General features: G+C 41.0%; 1 protein-coding gene across 9 annotated transcripts in view; it reads right to left on the bottom strand.

Moving 5' to 3' along the window:
* The window catches only part of LOC121949755 (neuronal cell adhesion molecule-like), a 52,758-nt gene that overhangs the window by 23,774 nt on the left and 9,759 nt on the right, over positions 1-19,225 (bottom strand). For 7 of the 9 annotated variants that reach the window (XM_042495507.1, XM_042495508.1, XM_042495512.1 and 4 more), the window contains exons 2-6: positions 5,155-5,330; positions 3,640-3,651; positions 2,954-3,059; positions 778-971; positions 288-410 (exon numbers count right to left, since the gene is read on the bottom strand). In XM_042495507.1, coding sequence (XP_042351441.1) covers positions 288-410; positions 778-971; positions 2,954-3,059; positions 3,640-3,651; positions 5,155-5,239 — 520 coding nt within the window. In that variant the 5' untranslated portion in view covers positions 5,240-5,330. The remainder of the gene's footprint in view (positions 1-287; positions 411-777; positions 972-2,953; positions 3,060-3,639; positions 3,652-5,154; positions 5,331-19,225) is intronic. The other 2 variants (XM_042495509.1, XM_042495514.1) reach the window with 1 other exon arrangement.

Below are 19,225 nucleotides of genomic sequence, written 5' to 3'. Positions count from 1 at the left end.
AACAATCAATTTTTGTAATCGCGATTAATCGCAGAATCTCAATAGTTAATCACGAGGTAAAAAAATTCTTACTGGATTGTCTTGATAAGGAAAATAATGATAGCAAAAAACTGCAAGGGACTAAAGTGGGCATGTCTGTAAAGGGGAGACTTATGGTTCCCAGAGAACCATTTTTTTCCATTGCCAGATTTTTTTCTCATGGAGAAATATTTTAAGTAATCAAAAGTGTATTATAGTGTGTTCTTGTCTGAAGCTAAAACATTATCTCCCACGACTGAAGAGCTCACTATTGTCCATCCAGAATATGATAGGGGGAGGCAGGCCAGCCGGTGGTCGACAGGGCAGCACAAGGGACACGCCTTCCTGAACCACGATTGGCTTGATTATCTCCTTCGACCACAAGGGGGATCCTACATGGGTTAGAGAGGAATACACACATCAGTGGATGAGGACTGTCATAATTTGACATGAAATATGGGTTCCTAATGGGCTGTAGCTGACATGATGACAGAGGTGACGAGGCAGGATGAGAGGGATGATGCCTGACTGAATAACAATATGCACAAGGAGGAATACAAAGGGATATTCACGCTGTCTACTGCTATGAGTAAAACATGCTGCTTTCTACATGCAACCTTTACCTTCCAGGAGCACTCTTAAGATGGAAAATGCGACTTAATTGTTAGAAAAAGCAAAAAAGAATGATGTGAAATATGCATGACATTAAAGAAAAAATTAAAAAGAAATGGCAGAAATAATAGACGGTGCTGCACTTACTGGACTGTTGGACGACGATGTTGTTGGAAACAGCAGTTCCATGTTTGTTCCTTGCTATGCACTGATACACACACTCATAATTTTCAGCCTTTGCTCTGCTGAGGTCCACTATCAGGGTCCCAGAGTGGGGCTTCATGGTCACGTTGGGGTCCTCGTCGATGTCAAAGTGTGTCCCATTTCTGGTCCAAGAGAAACTGAGGGGAAAAAAACACACCAGTGTCACTACAGTATAGCTGATGTCTACTAGTAACACACTGTGTTATGATAATCTGTTGTAGTGAACAGACACCACATCTTTGATACAGATTTAAGGAGGTACTGGGAAAAGATCAGACAAATGTTTAGTGTGTGTTAATGTGTGCGTGAATGTGTTCTCTCCTTCTGTCTTTGTGAGGATGTTTTTTTTGTTTAAATTTTAGATCTTGAGAATAATTTTTTTTTTTCAAAGAGTCAACCTTCTGGTCAATCCTCAAGCCAAAAGCAGGAGTGTAATATTATTGGAAAAAAAACAAAATGTAGACTTAAGTCTGGCCCACACTAAAAGATTAGACCCCACAGGTCACATGTTACGATAATTTAACAGTTTTGCTCCAAGAGTTTGTAGAGAGCAACAATGCACAGCACACCACGCACTAACAGATTCTATCCTCCAAAAAATTTGAGTCCCGACTCGTCAAAACAGGAAATCTCGCAATCTAACACAACACATCTATTACTTTTTGCACTACTTTTACAGAAAATACACAAAAAAAAAACAAAGTCATGGAAACTGTTTGAACATGGACTGTACATATTACAGCATGAGCTGGAGTTAATAAATTCTGACTTGAATTTTATTTGATATTGCATTAAAACCATCAAAGATTATCAGGACCACCAGCAATCCTTTTGTCCGCTTTGTTCCCCCCTAACGAGAGAGTATCAGATCATAAATACTGAACATGTTTAATGTTTGCACTTCAAATTTCTGCAGCCAGGATGCAAGTTAATTTTTTGTCCTTGGATAGTAAAAGGCATGACCTGCCCTAAACGGCATTTGATTGGCTTATCCTGATATTTTTACCTAAACCAATCTCACTCCATTGGCCTAAATCTTAACAATTCAACCAACAAAGACATCGAGTACTAAGAGAGAAAGTAAGGTAGGTCATGCCTTTGCCTTCCTAGGAAAAAAAACTGTTTGCCAGGATTGACACTTCCAAACATATTGGGGGATGAAAAAAACCACAAAATCTGGTAAGATGATCTTTAGAACTATTAAAATATTTGGGCTTTGCTGATCATTGTCCAGAGGGGAGAATTGGGCCCAAAATCAGCATGATTCCCATGTGTTGTGTCGCTAGCATTTAAGGCCCAGAAAACCTATTTTCTCTGAGTAATTGGGTCCTACATAAAGATATACATTTATGCTTGGAGTTTAAACAGTTTTGGTTATTTTGCAAGAGAAAAGTCTGTGTCTGTGTTTTTTTCTCAATGCTCGTCTTACTGGTTTGAAGTGGGCGGGGTTCAGTTGTAAAAAAGGTGAGTTTTGAATTTGATCAAACCACAACCACAAAGTCCTGATAAGCTGAGTTTTGACCATAAAATCTTTTTTTTTTAAAGGGATGCTTTTTTGTTTTTACTTTAACTGATAAATTCCTTTGATGTAAAATTCAAGTTTTCAAGAGCTCAAAAAACAGCAAATCAAAAGATTCAAACTCGTTTGTACCTGCCGGGCTTCACTTCTTCAAAAGGATGTTTGAAGGTTGCGCAAGACTCGGTTTTACAGTTAAGGTTATGTTAGGCTAAAGTGAAGGTTCAGGACTATGAAATATATTTTTACAGTGAGGGTCCTCACAAGATTAGAACATGCATGCATGCAGTGTCGGTGCGAGCAAATTAATTAGGTGTTACAGTGAGAAAGATAAAGGAAAAAGTAGAGAAACATTCAAAAGCATTAGCTGCAATCAGCCTTTGGCAAGGGCAGAATGTGCAGGAATAAAAGCACCTTCTTATTTATTATAGTTTGAATAAACCAGAGCTTTACTTATCATATTTGAGACAGAAATTCTTGAGACCTTGCTGTCAGCTGAAGCTTTTAACTGAAATTTGACAGGTGGTGGTTGAAACCACACCTGGAAAATCTTTCTAAAAAAACAGCATCACAAATGCAAAATGACACTTCACAGATTCCTACCTGGGGTGAGGTTTCCCCTTCGCCTCGCAGTGGATTATAATGTTCTCTCGTGGGTCGATGATGTAATCCTTGGGGGATTGGTGAGTTATGGTCGGTGGCTGCGGCACTAAAAGCGATAAGAAAGACAGTGATATTTAATCATGACCTTTACTGCATAACTAAGCCTTTTTCTGTTTCTGTATTGACCACACAAGCAGTAATTCATTACCAATCACATGCAGACTTACCACACTGAATCAAACCAGACGGCTGTTTGCTGACGGACACAAAAAGCTTTCATAACATGTGCAACAGCAAAAAAAAGAAAAAGAAAAAAGGGGCCATGCAGCACGCTCAGGTACATTTCACTTTACTGTAATGATCCGATGCTTAATGTATTCCTGTCCGTGCTGGGGAAATAACTAATGGACTATGACAAAACAAATGATACAAGAACTCATGCTCTTTGCAATTACGCTCTACGGAAAATGCTCTTCCACTGCAGAAACACACAGAAACTAAAACAGCAAACAAAGACACAAAGAGATCAATGCATGCAATAAAACGAAGTCCACTACATATCACACTCAGCACCTTTTTAAAACAGACAAATTATAATACATAATAAAAAATTTAAAAAATCAAATATAACCTCAAATGCACAACAAAAAGCTGCTGCAGTGAATTGACACTTGTTTGTGACTTACATCCTTCCAGAACTTTAGTGTGTTCCCCAAGAATCAGCAAACAAGAAAGACATTGTGACAGTAAAGAGAACCGTACATTAGTGATGAAAAATAGCCTCCTGCATTATTTCTGCTTTAGACATGGTTTAAATGCGACCAGCTCCTAGATGAGAAATGCCAGCCTCCAGTGGTCAACAGCTCCAACCAAACAATATGTACAAGAACTACGACAGCACCAACACGACATCAGGCTGCTGGAAGTCAGGCTGTAAAACTCTTTCTTTTTCTCATCAGTCAAAAGTAGGAACACTGGGTTTAAAAGTGTTTGCTTTACAAAGTCAGGGCAACGACATACTGCATAAAGTGTCCTTCACAACTAAAAGTCTGTTTAAAAAACAGGAATCTGACCATTGTAAGAGCAGACATGTACATCATGTATAGACACAAGGTTAGAGTAAATGTGATTAGAGCCTCAACAACTTTTTGATTACTCAATGGTCAGAAAATAAATCTGCAACTATATTTAAAAAAAACTGTTTCAGTCAATTTTCAAGCAATAGTAGCAAAACAGACGCCTGTTCTTGCTTTTCAAATGTGAGGATTTTAATGCTATTGCTTGTTATTTATGATAGTAAGTTTATTTTTGGATTTTTTATATCTGAATCATAAAGAAAATGTGGATGTCACCACAAGGCTAATGATGAGAAATATGGAAAAATATGAGACAGATGTAAATATGACTATAACCAACTAGTGCTGCCATGATACATTAACAAACCATTTCTGATATCACGAGAAACATTTGATATTGAGGGCATAAAATTTCAAATATTCTTAAAAGATAAATATAACACAGCTTCAACATGACAAGGGACAACTTGTCTTTTCTTGGTTAGTAGAAGAAAACAATGGAATAACTATGGTGAACATTAACAATAAGTGAGAGAAGGAAAGTGTCGCTGGTGTATTGATACTGCGGAAAATAAGTATTGAAACCCTTTCACACATTCAGAATTGATACATCAATAAATCGGTATTTTACTTTGTTGTACTTGTCAAACAGTATAGAATAAGATGACCCATAGAGCTACTGAAGAGGAAATCTAAGGAAAAAAATTACTGACCAAATTTTCATTTTGCTGCTGGATTATTTTCACCATCAGTACATCTGAATTAGGGATATACTCTTATTCATTTTCTTGCCGGGAGATAAACGGGAAGCTCAATACCACCCTTCTGTTTGTCTGGTAAACTTGAAGTTCTTGTCGCATTACCAGCCAGTGTACCAAACACATCCAGTTTACTGCCATACATGACAAAGAAAAGCAGCAAATCCTCATATTTGAGGAGGTTTTGCTTCGTAAGTGACTTGCCAATATAGATATATATGATCCACTAATCAATTCATTAGCTAATTATTTCTTCCTCAGATGAAACTGAGATGTGACAGTAGTCCATTAAAACTCTCTTGAATATAATGTGTGTGTGTGTGTGTGTGTGTGTGTGTGTGTGTGTGTGTGTGATGTGTTGCCTTACGGTCTAGTGGGACCTCCACTGCAATGGTGAGGTGCGCCAGGAACAGCACCAGCAGTGCTGCGTCTATCCTCCTCCTCTCCATCATCGGTGTGTGACGTGAAGGTCTGCCCCCAAATACAGCGACGCCCCGCCTCTCTGCTCAGTCACACTGTCTGAGGACACGTGCACATTCACAACTACAGGGACAGAGAGAAAGAAAGACAGAAAGGGAGAGCGTCAGAGATAAGAGGATAGAGGCAGGAGCACAGATTACTGGGTTGAATAGCACATCCATTTACTGCTGCAATCAATCATAAACCTGAGTTCTGTTCTGTGTTCATCAGCTGCTGAGAGAGAGAGAGACACATATAGAGCTCTGGCCACAGATCGATGTTAGTTGCCATGCAGTGCAGTTTGCTGGAAGCTATCTTTTTGATCTAGTGCACTCCAATACGGACCGACGCAGCCCACATGGGCTCACTTTGCTCGGTTAATCACCGCTGTGGCCATGATGCCAATGGGCTTTTCTGCCATATCGATCACGTCAGCCAGCAGATGACATGCCAAGGGACAAGACATGGGCACACTCACTTTACTTTCCATTTCACTCTCAGCTTTATCAGTTTGATTGACTGACTGACTGAGCCTGCAGCAACCTGATCCGCAATGAGGTCAGGTTTCAGACAGTCAACCATCATTCTTTCATGAGATTGCTGTAGTGAGGAACATCATGTGTGATTCGGCAGAGCTAAGACCTCTGACATCTTAGTAGACACTATTCAATGAGGACAAGTTCAACATGGTGTTCAGGTTCAAGCGAGGCGGCTTGTTTACAGGTCTGAATACACTGGTGGAGGACTAATTGGATATTGATTAACTGTTAATTAAGTGAGGATTTTCTTTTCCTCTGTTACACAGTATAACCTAATTAGGGATGCAACGGCTGTGAAATTCTGGGTCCATGCCGATGTTTAAAATAACAATTTGGCTGATAGTCTATACTATTGTTTTGTTGTTGTTTTTTCCGCCTTTTGTGCCAAGGGAACAAATAAAAGTCTTCAATATAAAAACATATCCAAACTGCTTTTAAACTCTTCAGCCTATCATTACGCAACTTTTAATGAGCACAGATTCAATCATACAAAGTTATGAAACAAAAAATCTTTAAAATAATCATATCTCAATTGAATAATATAGTATAATATAATATAAGAAAACCTGTCCCCAGTACCTTCACACTACGTATATTTGAATTCCCTCTCTAATGTCTATTTTCTGCGAAAACATCAACAAATTTCTCATTCAAAAAACTGTATTTATTCAGGTTTTTCATCAAAAACTAAGTTTTACAAACATACATTTGAACTTTGCCCAACACTCATTTTCCAGAGGAGAGCCTGAATGCATCGTAATATAACTCAATGCAAACTCCATTAGCAGTTAGTTCCAGCCACCAGTGGCCAATAGCTATCAAAAACTCGCTCTCCCTATGCTGAAGGTTTTTTTTGTTTGTTTTTTTTTGTTAACATCAATTTTATTGCTGTGTGTTTTATCATTGAATGTGAGGTGACCTTGAGTGTCGTAAAAGCCGTTGATAAATAAAATGTATTATTATTATTATTTATTAGAAGTCAAAATGTCATTTTGCATTGTTTAATTGGGGGACAACACATGCGCAATAATATCTGGTCTGCACTTTCTGAAAAGCTCAACAGCTGACACACTATCATCGAACATGGAGATGATTGATATGTTTCACTGAGGTATTTACTGTTGGCTTTGGGTCGAAATGTATTTAGAAAGATATGAATCGGAATAGCAATTGAGTAATTATTAAAAGGATCCTCAATAAAAGACCATAAACTATTGCCCTCTGTATACAAACATTTGACTGCTACCCATTTGAGCGTACCAAAAAAGTTCTGTCAGACCAAGCACACCCAAGGTGGCTCAAAATAGCGCACCGGAAGAGCACCTGAGCAGGCACCTGAGCGGGCACCTTTGGGTTTGGATTTTTAATTCTTAATCTTGCAAAATAAGGGAAAGATTATCTTGCTTCCCTTGGCACACTGATAGTAAGTTTACTGCATCTTTTCATCTTAGGGGAAGGGAAGATCTCTTTATCACAGCCCCATTTTCGATTGTCCCCAGGAACACGGTATGCCATTAGTTTCAAACACTGCTTTTCAGCCTCCATAAACTTGATGTGACAACAGAAAAACAAAGGTAACTGCCAGTGAATGTCATCCTATTTGCCAATAGGCTTATGTTGGTCAAGGAGGCAAATATCAACCAAAACCGATGTGTGGCTGATAAATTGGTGCATCCATAACTTAATTATGCCTCCATCACAATAGTGTTGGACTGTGAACAGTCTGGAAACAGAAAGGTATATACTATTGTACTATACTGAGCATACCAGGTTTGAAATCTTTCTCTTGTTGCCAGGCAGCTCAGTGTTGCCATATCACACCTTCTCGAAAACCAGAAGCAATTATTTTTTCGAGACAAAGCTGAAAAGGAATGATAACACAACGCAAATGTTGAAATAATCACCACCAGGGTCATCAAAACCAGTGTGACCTGAGCTTCAAAGAATAGTTATAATGATTTTGCTCAATTTAATTCATATTCATCTGCATAATTCAGCAGCGTCACGTAGAAATGAACAGTATAATTCATTATTTTGCTATAAATTTGAGCGCAGCTTGCAAATGACGAGTATAAAGCATGATGAAACAGAACTTATGAGGAGTCGTTTTCTGTCTTTTAACAAACCGCAGCCTGACCTGTTTTTATCTCGCTCGCCTGCCTGTCTTACCCAGGGCATCCGCCGGCACAGTATTAAAAATGTCACAGCTTAATTTAGAGCTCAGGCAGACTAATTTGCTGCGTTATCACAAAAGCGCACTATCAAATTTGGGATAGTAATGCCGGTTGCAGTATAAAAGAATCAAATTGAGCCCATTAAAGGTGGAACTGCGTACGTGTGCTGCTCTCCCGCCTTTGAGTGTGGGGCGGGTCAGATGAGGTGGAGGGGGCTGTGTCTGGGACCAGAGGCTAGGCAGTCAGACTCTGGCCTGGTCCACCGTAGGGAACTGGTGTATTTGTTAGTGCTGCCCTACAGTCATGATTCAGTACCGGCCCCAGAGCCAGTGTCTGGCAGCCTGGGAAGAGACCAAGGCTTACGTCTGCTGCCCCAGGCTTCCACTACACCTCTCTAGGGAAGGCCTGTATCACTCGCCTAGAGCAGCCAATCACGCTGCTGTGTACGCCATCAGGCAGCTCCAGCTCTGGGATTTGACATAAAAAGATCAAGAAGGGGGCAGTTTCATCAAGCTCATTTGTAGGCTGCAGGCAAGGGTGCTGTACTCGTACTGAGCATACAACCTGCAAACGTTTTTGTCACCAGTGATTTATTTCCAACTTGCAGTATGTAAGGAATTTACAATCAGATACCATTTATGTAAAATCAGATCATGGTGATTGGCAACATATTATATTGTCATCATTTGTCAGGGAAAATCCCCAAACAACCTGCTCTTCCTTCAATTATACTTGAGATATGAAAAAAAATTATTTCCAATGTGTGGGTACATGTAAATGTATGTCTATAGCCCTGTATGGATACATTTATCTATTACATCCATTTGAGCATTTGAATGTGAATGTCATAGAGTGCTGCAGGGATGCTGTTTTTTTGTTTTGTTTGTTTTTGTATGTTGATGTGGAAGTTAGCATCACCCTGATCAAAAAGCCTAGTTGTCAAAAAACCAATGGGATTTTGCCATTGGATTTTGGATTTTGCAGTAAATCAGCTCTGTGACAATCATATTACAGGTTTTGTTCAGAAAGATAATATTTACAAATGACCACCCCTTTTTTCATTTTTGAAGGGTCCAAATGAACTATTTTATAGCTAGCATAACTTCATTGTCACCAAAACAAGGCTGTAAAGCCATTTCGGATTGATGACATTCTGTAATCTCATTCAGCTACTTGTTAGTAGCAAGGGCTGCTCTTTAGAAGCACATTAAGGTTTCATAATTCAAAAGTGAAGTATTTACTGATGTATTTTATGCCGTAAAAAAATGTGAAAGTCTCTAAAGCTTGATATAGCTAGTATGACGTCAACCATTTGAACATGGGAGTCTACAGGCATTGACTTGCTCTTGGAGCCAGCCTCCAGTGGCCGTTCAGGGAACTGCAGCTTTTGACACTTCGGTGTTGGCTTTGTTTTTCAGCCCTGGGGGTTGCTGCTTGGTGTACCCTATGTAGTGTATTAGTGTTGTCATGCTTCATGTACTGTATTTTCTGATTTTTTTGTATTAAGGATGAAAAAGAATTGGTTCAAGGGAATTATCTTTTTAATACATGTCTTAAAAAACTTGTTAAGATCACAATAATTGTTTAAACAAAACATAAAACACAGCCTGTACTTAGCAAGTAACAGGTAAAGTGAAAAAAAGACAGCCTGACAGCAAGAGAATAAATGTGTTAATTTTAAATTTTATGGTGAATCCCCAATAGCCTGGTGATTTTTATCTGGAAAGGAGCCAAGGCTTCATCCAGGATTCATTTCCCAATTTAATGAGGTGTAGCAGCTCAGCTCAAGCCGGTCAGCATGTGTGTGTCTCTGTGTGCATACTGTGCATGTGCGTCTGTATTCATTTGTGTGTGTGTGCCATAATTATCCCTGTGAGCTGCAGTGATACGGGACCAACCCCTTACATCCCTCTCACAGTAGGACGACAGTGAAAACTCAAGTGGGGCTCTTAAGACGTGAAACCAGCCACCAGGGCCTGAAACTACTGACATCCTACCAGAACCGTGAGCATGAAATGATTAAAAACAGCCAGACTTTGCTCTTTTCAAATTAAGTAGTGGAGTATTCATATTCTCAATTCTAAAATCTTCACTTTACAGATGTAGCATGAGTGCATTTTGAGCTTAAGCTAGAGAAGCCCTGCATTTAAAAGAAGAGACTACAGTTCAAAGCCCATTTCTCATTTGAATATACAATTCTTTGAGGGGACATGCAATCAGAAAATATCCATCACAATAGTTGAACCTTCCTATGCATCTTGTACTGACGGAACTGGAAAAGCCAAAGTCAATAAAGCTCACATCGGCGCAGACTGCTGAGGCCGAGATAAAAACACAGCACTGTTTGGAGTGCTGTGCCAAAAGCTGTCAGACTGCTGATAAAATCGAACAAGAAATGGTCTCTGAGAAAGAAACGTGGCAGGTTGGTACGGACACTTCCAGCGAGGAATTTTAGCTATTTTTCAAAATAGATGAGGCTGGGGGGATGATAAACACAGCCACTGTCTTGCTTGGAAAACTCAATACAATAGTTACTAAAGGCCTCGTGATGACAACAGCTAGATTCTTTAAGAGTACTTAAAAAACAAAACCTGTGTGTTGAAGTTTAAGCTCCTTTTGTTGGCACACTAGTGTAACTGATATGGAGCAACACTGACACATATATGAAGTCATCTTTCTTGACACTGGGTGAATGTCAGTCGAACATTCACTCTCCTTTAAACTGTGTTTTTGGTCTCCTTCAACTCCTGAAGGTAATCTGCTCTTCAGCTGCTCAGTGATCAAGCTGCCAACTGTATCTGCCTGCAACACATGGCGACCTCCAGGGTTGAGAAATGAAGCAGAATTGCCAAAAACTGGAGTTCCTTTACTGGCCACTTGAGGCTGGCTCCAAAAGCAAGTCAATCCCCACAGCCCCCATGTTAAAATGTTTAACTTTACGGCAGACATATACATGTTTACAACCTGGTGCCAAAAACAGTTTTGGTCTCTTAAACTCATTTAATTTATCTGTTCACATTTTTTTCTTTTTTATTAAGATCATTTTTGGGCTTTTTGCCATTATTCAATAGGACAGCTTGAGTGTGAAAGGGGGAGAGAAAGAGGATGACATGCAACAAAGTGCTGAGGCTGGAATCAAACCTGCAGCTGCTGCAGCGAGGACCTAGCCTCTGTACATGGGGCGCCTGCTTTACCAACTGAGCTACTGGGCACCCCACCCTTTATATATTTTAAGGCTCAAAGTAATGTCATTTTTGAGTGACAGATCCAACCCTTGCTCCTCCATAGCTCCACCCTTGAGTCCAAACAGGATCAGCACGGGTCACTTCTCGCTACACAGCCAAAATGCCAAACCTGAGTCCACAAAGTCATGGGTGGTGTCCAGGCCCCCAGGAAAGCTGCTCAGCATTGCGGCCATTTTTTCCCAGTGGCCACTTGCAGTATTGCAGCAAATAAAATCCCCTGCGACCCCAAAAAACATTTTCCCCATAGGCCATTGTTATAAAAGACACATCTGTGAAACTGTTGACAGGACACCTTGAACTGTCAACAAGGTCAATTATAACTGTATTTTTGACCAACTGAGGTTTTATACATAGTGAAACTTTCCTCAAACTGAGAAAAGCAATTTAATAAACCATGATGTCGTCACAATGTAAAGTCTATAAGGCGAGAGGATATTCCTGGGCAGAGCCAGCGGGAGAAACACTACTGTGCATATTCAGTGGGCAGCATATTGTGGAAGTAAAACTAGAAAACTTGTTTGGTGCATGCCCCGGCCGAGCAACTCCAGGGGAATAATGAGGTGCCATCTTTGGTCTGGTATCCAGGTATTATTTATATCTATGGTAGTGTCACTTTGGCTGCGAACATTATATTTATCTGGTCTATGGTCTGCCGTCTGGTATTGGAAGTCAATAGCTGCCTAAAATGGTCTTGAGAAAACAACCTAAAACACAACAGCACTGTTTGCAAGAATGGTAAGTTGTGATGTAAGGTACATTTTATTTGTACTAAATCAGCTAAAGCATGCAAAACTAACAAACAGCATGCAACACCAACTACCTAACAGTTTTAGGGACCTTAAGATGCCACAACACGACCTAACTAGTTGAGTTCCTTCAGTAAAAACCAATGTCAGCAAAATGAAAGGCTGTAATGTTAATTACTGAGTACGACTACATGAGACTGCCTTCACTCAGGACCTGCTTTTCTCTCTGGTCATTTTGTCCGTGGAGAAAACACTCAGCACTTGTGTAAAAGCTGTATTAAGCTGTCTGGCCTCTCATTCAGCCAGCCTCTTCAATTACTCCATTGTCATTTTCCCATGGCCAGCTACTTCACCATCCCAAAACTAATTGGTTTTGTGCACATGTCAGAGACGTAGCACATTAGAGCAACACACACACACACACACACACACACACACACACACACACACACACACACACACACACACACACAAGCAAAGACATATTCATGCACTCTGGCTGCAGGACGTGAGGGTCAGGACATGTCTAAGCGCACAGATGGAGCTGACAGGGGCACGAGCACTGAGAATTGAAGCACACCAGAGTGTAAATGAATAGCAGTCAGCGGGGAAAAAAGCCCAATTGAATCTCCCTTACAGCAACAGATAATACTACTCCATATGCTTTCTGCTAACAGCTAGCAAAGATACTGCCGTTGTCTGTGCCAAACAAAAGTGATGTAACAATGCAACACTGACAGAATCACTTCTGTTGCATCAGTACTGTACAGTTTTAACATTTATGATGAAAGAAAAGCTGTTCTCTCCCGCCAAGCACTAATTAACTCCTATAATCAGCGCTATTGATGGCTCATGAAATTAGGGGTTTGTGAGCCTCGGTATGGCCTTAATGGAGCAGCAGGGATCCCCTACAGACGGCCGAATGTGGGGGTATAATGATGAGAATGGCTCCGCACTCAGGAAGGCGGTGATGAGAAAACGGATACGGTTGGAAGAATTTATTTTTCTGCGGCTGCCGGGTGCTCCCGCTGCAGCTCAGGATGTCACTGCATGGTACACATGCCCAGGGCTGCGTACCCATTTCTCTGTGCCATTAAACATCCATGCGGGGGTGGGTGGTCGCTTGAAAGGCTTTGATGCCGAAGATAGTAAGCTATTCTTTCATTTAGCTACCAGTCATATTGATTTGGAATATAAAGTTATCACTCCACTTTATACTCCTCTGAAAGCCCTTTTAAACAAAAGCAGAAAAGAACATTTTCTTTAATTGCTTTCATGAACTTTGGATTCACAGCTAATGTAGTGGACATTAGCACTGACATGATTTACAGCCATGATATATAAGGTTGAATGTTCAGTGGCTTTCACTAATACCTCTCACAGGCCTTATATCTGCAGCCACAGGCTCACAATGCAAATTCCGAGGGTCGGCTTCAGCGCGCGTTTCCCATAATCTTCTCATTAGCTTTTATAATTGAGGGACCGTATGCAAATAATTGGTGTGGTTAACATATGAATTGGGGTCCTGTTGTTCGGGGAGACCCCCACAGCTCAAAAACACGCTCTTTCATCTGCACTGTACAATGCCAGACAATAAAGTGAGGATCTTTAAAGGGACAGTTTACCCCCCAAATTAAAAAATACATCTTTTTTTTTTTATCTTTAGCACCGTTTATCAGCACCATTTATCAGTCTAGATTATTTTGGTGTGAGTTGCTGAGTATTGGAGATACTCCTCTCTCCAATATAATTCAACTGAAATGACTGAATTGTGGTGCTTAAAGAGCTTAAGGAAGACGCCATTAATGTTTACATCTTGCGCTGTCACCATCAGCAACTCATTCATGAGTAGGTGCACACTTCCTTCTGCACGGTGATACAGTTAGTGCGTGTAGAAAGAAGAAAGAAAATAGTTCCTACATGAAACTGCTCACAACAAGATCTGTTGGTTACCTTGGGTACCTGGGTAATGATCTCTGCAAAAAGAGACCCTGCTGTTGAGTTTTTCAGATGTATTTTTTTTGGGGTGCTTTGAGCGTCACAACACGTGCGCCATTTGGATCCATTATCCTGGAGAGAAGTCAAACATCTCCATGGCTGATATCTCCAACACTCCGCAGCTCACACCAAAACAACGTACACTGATAAATACCAATACAGGTAAGAGGAAAATTTTTGAACTGGGTTTGAACTGTCCCTTTAATTCATCTGCTCTAGTGTGAAAACTCTTCTCACTCTGGTTGGATGAATACTACAAGCTTAAAAAAGAGGCACTCCACCAGGCACATAAGAGGAAACATGACAAACAAACTGGCAGTGTGGAGTTAAAAAACATGGGCATTTACCAGGCAACAGGGTTGCATTGTGGGAAGTGTTGGCTCTGGTGTTTTTGAAGCTTGACCAATAAGGATTTATTTTACCTTTGCTGCATAGATTTTGACCACTCTCAATAAACCTGATGGAAGCTCAAAATTAAACGTATCCCTTTTGAACATATGTTTTTCTGTTTTCTATACTTCTCTTGCAGTTATCAATCTACCGCAACTCTTAATGCTAATGGGCATCGGCTGCTAATGCAACATGTCCGGCAATTTGTTTGGACCTCCTCCTTTCACAGAGCACCACATATTGGCATTCACTAAGCTTCCTCCGTGTACACGCCAAAAACACCCCGGGATTCGCTCTCTGTCCCCTCTGCCCAAATGCTAATCACTGCCGGCGCCGGCACTTCTGAGAGGGAGCTCCTCTTTAGCATGCAGATGGAGGCAGCGCTGCTAGATGGGACGGCTGTGTGAAGGAGGAAATCCCTGCCTGTTCAACCTGAATGGAACCGAAGGGCGTTTTGCTTTCATCTTACCATTGCAGACCGGCTAAATATGACATATAGTTGGTGAGTCACGTCCTCGCATTATACCGGCACTCCCCTCTGAGAGCCTTCTCGTGATTGGATGGGTGTTGGAGGCCCACTCTTTCTCCTTAGGATAATTGCTGGTGGCAAACTGGAGGTCTTTCAATCTTTTCACCGCCTCACAATGTAGCAAAAGCTATAAATTAATAGCTAATAAAGTAGCGAGGTGGCAAAAGTTAAGTCCCCAAAGTACATTTGTAGGCTTGTCTGACACCTGACTCATACAGTAGCTCATTACTGGCGAATTAAGCCAGCAGAGGCACTTTTAAAAAGCATTCATTAAAATGAGATCAGGAGGGGACGCAGCACAAGGCTGAACGAGCAACTGTGGATCTGAACTTGACCTTTATTTGATAGCTGATCCCCACACTGTAATTACTCCTTAAAAGAGGACGTTTTAATATCTCCAGGCAGTCCTGCTCACGCATTTGTGCATGTGAATTCAGACTTGCTTACATCTATTTGCATCCTCCTTGTTTGTGTTCACAGAGTCTTTGGGTCAGTGCAGGACGTCAGACATTCAAGATGGAGCTCGAGTCCGCTTGCCCTGCCACATGAGAGTGTTATGGGTGAGGCCATTCATATGCTGAGCAGAGGTTCATTATCATGAGCAAATGCAGGAGAGTGGGAGGAATGCATGCCGACTGGCTCCCTGAATAGCTAAAAGGACTCTCAAAATCCTAGGCATACAACGTCACAATATGCACTTTAGCTACAGAAACATAACAGCTTTGAGAAAAGTAATCAACATAAAACCAATCTGCTGTGGGAAGACAAGCAAATCCTTTGAGACAGCAGACACTAACACCCATGCATACGTGGAGAAAAATACTGTTATCATAGTTATACAATATAATCCATGAGACTCATACTTCAGCAAATGCAGGAAAATGTTTCAAAGCTAAATATAGGGACACTCCATGCAGCTTTCAGCCGAGCACAGACACTCAAAATTGCTCTCTAAAAAGGGCACTCTGTATCCATGGCAATGCCCTCCTGTTCTCAGATCTCCACACTGACAAAAAGATGTCAACCCACTCATCAAACACACACATATAAGCAGGGGAAAATAGCACAAAGGGGCCCAAACCCATTTGTCATCTCATAAGTAACCTTGGAGAGAAACTGTACGCTTGGCATCTGCTCTGCCCCCCAAAAAAACATCTCAACCTCCTCTGAGCTCAACAAAAGAGGAATGATTAGAATCTCAGTTTGCCACCATGTCCGCACCGGATGGCTTACTCCACATGTGAAGGGTCTCACACGATGGGGCCAATATGTGGAGTTTACTTTAAGCTTTGGGGCACAACAATAAGAGCGTGTGAGACGGGGAGTGAGGGAGGCGTTCACCTCGGACACACAGAAACTGACAGCCTGTGATGTTTTGCAGCAAATGAGCTCCTGTGGGCGATGCGGGCCGGGGTAACACAGAAGAAACAGTGTCTGTGTATGATTGCTCAGAGTCAACAGTTAATGCAACCAGGTCTTTCTGGAAAAGCACGACTGTATAATAAACACTCTTCTGGTGGAATTTGAATTGTGCTGATACAGTACAGGCGAGCAGGCAGGCAGCGATGAGTCATTTAGAGCCATCTACGCTTTGTATGGTACCATTCAGTCTAGCAAAATCTGCCGACAACACCAGATAACAAAGCATGAACACTGACCGTGGGCTGGAACAATCCCTTACCGCTGCGTGTTACCAGAACATGTAATTTGCCAGAGAGAAAGTAGCAGGTGGACAGAGAGGCAGCGAGGTGAGGTGTTATTGAGGACAATCTTCACTGCCCCGAGGCCATGTTGGTGATCGTAATCAGACCAAACAGCATGCTGGAATTCATCCATAGCATGAAAGGGGCTCAGAGAAATTTCGAAATAAAAGAAGAGGGCTTTTTAATTGTGCAGTCTTAACAAAAAAAAACAGGTACCTGTAAGAATGTATAAACATCTAATCTGCAGAAAACAGGATTACAACATTGCTGCTTCACTGTACTTTGAGCTGAATGCTAACATGCTCATGTTTAGCAGATATAATGCTCATACCATGTGCACCATTTTAGACCTATTCACACCTTGCATTAAAATATATTCAGATGTTATCTAGATGTGATTTAGTCAGATTACACTTACACCTGCTATTAATGTGTCTCCAGAGTTCACACTGAGATCTGACTAAGATTGATCGACTGCCTTGTCCAGCTCATAGAGCCAAACAGTCCAAATGGGCCATGACTTCACCTGTCACAGTTATAAGAATTTTAAAAAATGTTTCAATCATCTAAAAAAATACAATTATGTAGGGTGCAAATCATGATATTGTCTGCATTTTCAGGTACAATATTGACATAAAGTAAAACAAATATCTTTGCTAGACAGTTTTCTTTGTTATCTATGTCAGAGCAGTCGGGAAGATGTAGAACAGTGATGCTGATGAGGACAAAACAGGCCAGCCTGATTGTAAAGACACTGATCGACAGGACGAATGCATTACAGATGATGGAGACACCTCAGTGAAGTAAGCATCAGATGAGAAAGAGACCAGCGTGTGCCCTGCAGCGTCAGCGTCAGGTAAAGAGGATGCTACCGCCTCGCTGGTTTGAAACATACACTCAGGATTATGTGCTTCTGCACATGTAGTTGTTGTATGTAGAATGAAAGAAGAAATGTATGTAGAAGAAATGTGAAAACACATTTGCATTTAAACTTTGCTTTAATGTGGTCAGAATGCGTCACTGACCACCTGTGGAGGTGGTTTGGCTGATCGGATCACAATCTGTCCTGTGTGTTTTTTCAGGTGCTTTTACTCCTGCACTCTCATGTGCTCAAACACTATCTGATTGAAATCCAATCACCCAAAACGCCTTTTTAACCTTTGAATCCTGAGCAAATTTAATTTGCATTCTTTCAAACACATGGGAAAAAGGCAACTGAGCAACTTGATAAGACATATCATGCAAATTGAAAAAGTCAGTTTGAAAAATTATTTTAAAAAAATATTGAGAAAAATGTCCAGAAAACTATATTTATAATAACCATAATTAAACATTTAAAATTATGCTACATAATTATTTTTACTTTTTCCAAAGTCATTTCTTTTTTTTTTTTTTGTTTGTTTGTTTTACATTTCTATTTTTGTGCTATTCAGGTTATTGTCATGTACTTTTCTTGTACTGTAATTTACTTGCACTTGTACTTCACAAATGTCTTGCAATTTTTTTTTCATTTCTCCTTTCATTGCAATCAGCAAGAAATGACACATTCCCATGATTTCAACAGAAATCCAGCCAGTTTTATCAGGTTTCAAAGAATTAATGCAAGGCGTAAAGAGGATCACAGTTAGCATGCTAACAATAACTTAGACACTTAACTCAAAACCACAAATGTGAACATCATGGTGGCACTGAGTGAAAATTTAGGGGACCAGCCAAGTTTTCAGGATTTATTAATTGGGCATCATGGATATCTGTGTCAAATGTCATCCATTCATCAGTTTAAAGGTATTTTACATAAATCACAAATAATAACCTCATAGTGGCACCAGTGGAAACGGATCTGCAAATTCAGGAGGATTTGTCCTTGAGGTTGTCCCTGATGAAAGTGGTTGACCAATGTCAACGTCAGCATTGCCATCTCCAGAGCCATGGCATAAGCATGACTAAAAAAAGAGCAAATTTTGCTGGCACCAAAATCTCCCGAAACATTAGATAACAAACCCTGAAGACTGTGTGTGGGTGAAGAGAACATGTACTATATCAGTGAGAAAGCAGTGGTGAGAAAATCCCCGGCAGGTGGACAGAGGCAGCGAGGTCTAGTGTTATTGAGTGCCACCTCTACATTCACACAGAGTGCCACAATAGGCCTCTCCTGCCGCTCCCCTCCTCCTCCTCCTCCTCCTCCTCCTCAAGCCGCTGCCACTACACCCCACCTGTGTCTGTGAAAGGTCAGCGCAGAGGAGGGTCCTCGCCCCCTCCCTAAACCCACAGCTCCCACTCTACAATCAGCCCCAACACTGGAGCCCAGTGCCAGGAAACTCAATCAAAGAGGGGCTTCAGAGGGCTCCAGACCTCTCAAAAACCTCCATTGTCTCCAGAAGGCTTCCCCACACCGAGGCCGCTCTATATGTAACACTGTAAGAGGAGTTGCTCATTACCGCCCGTCCCCGGTTCTACTTTGTCTCTTTTGTGCAGCTGACAGAAGAATCCAGTTGCCCAGCCGGGCCAATAAAAGAGAGTGCAGTTACGTAAAAAAACAGAAAAAGAAAATGAGAATTCATTTTCAGGACTGGATGATGACACATATGTTGCATGTGTTGGTGCAGCGTACTCGGACGTGAAACAGACACCTAACCCTGTCACCTGTTCACTGGT

Source organism: Plectropomus leopardus, chromosome 11, assembly GCF_008729295.1.
Source record: "Plectropomus leopardus isolate mb chromosome 11, YSFRI_Pleo_2.0, whole genome shotgun sequence".
NCBI classification, from domain to species: domain Eukaryota; kingdom Metazoa; phylum Chordata; class Actinopteri; order Perciformes; family Serranidae; genus Plectropomus; species Plectropomus leopardus.
This window is presented reverse-complemented; position numbering and strand designations above follow the sequence as displayed.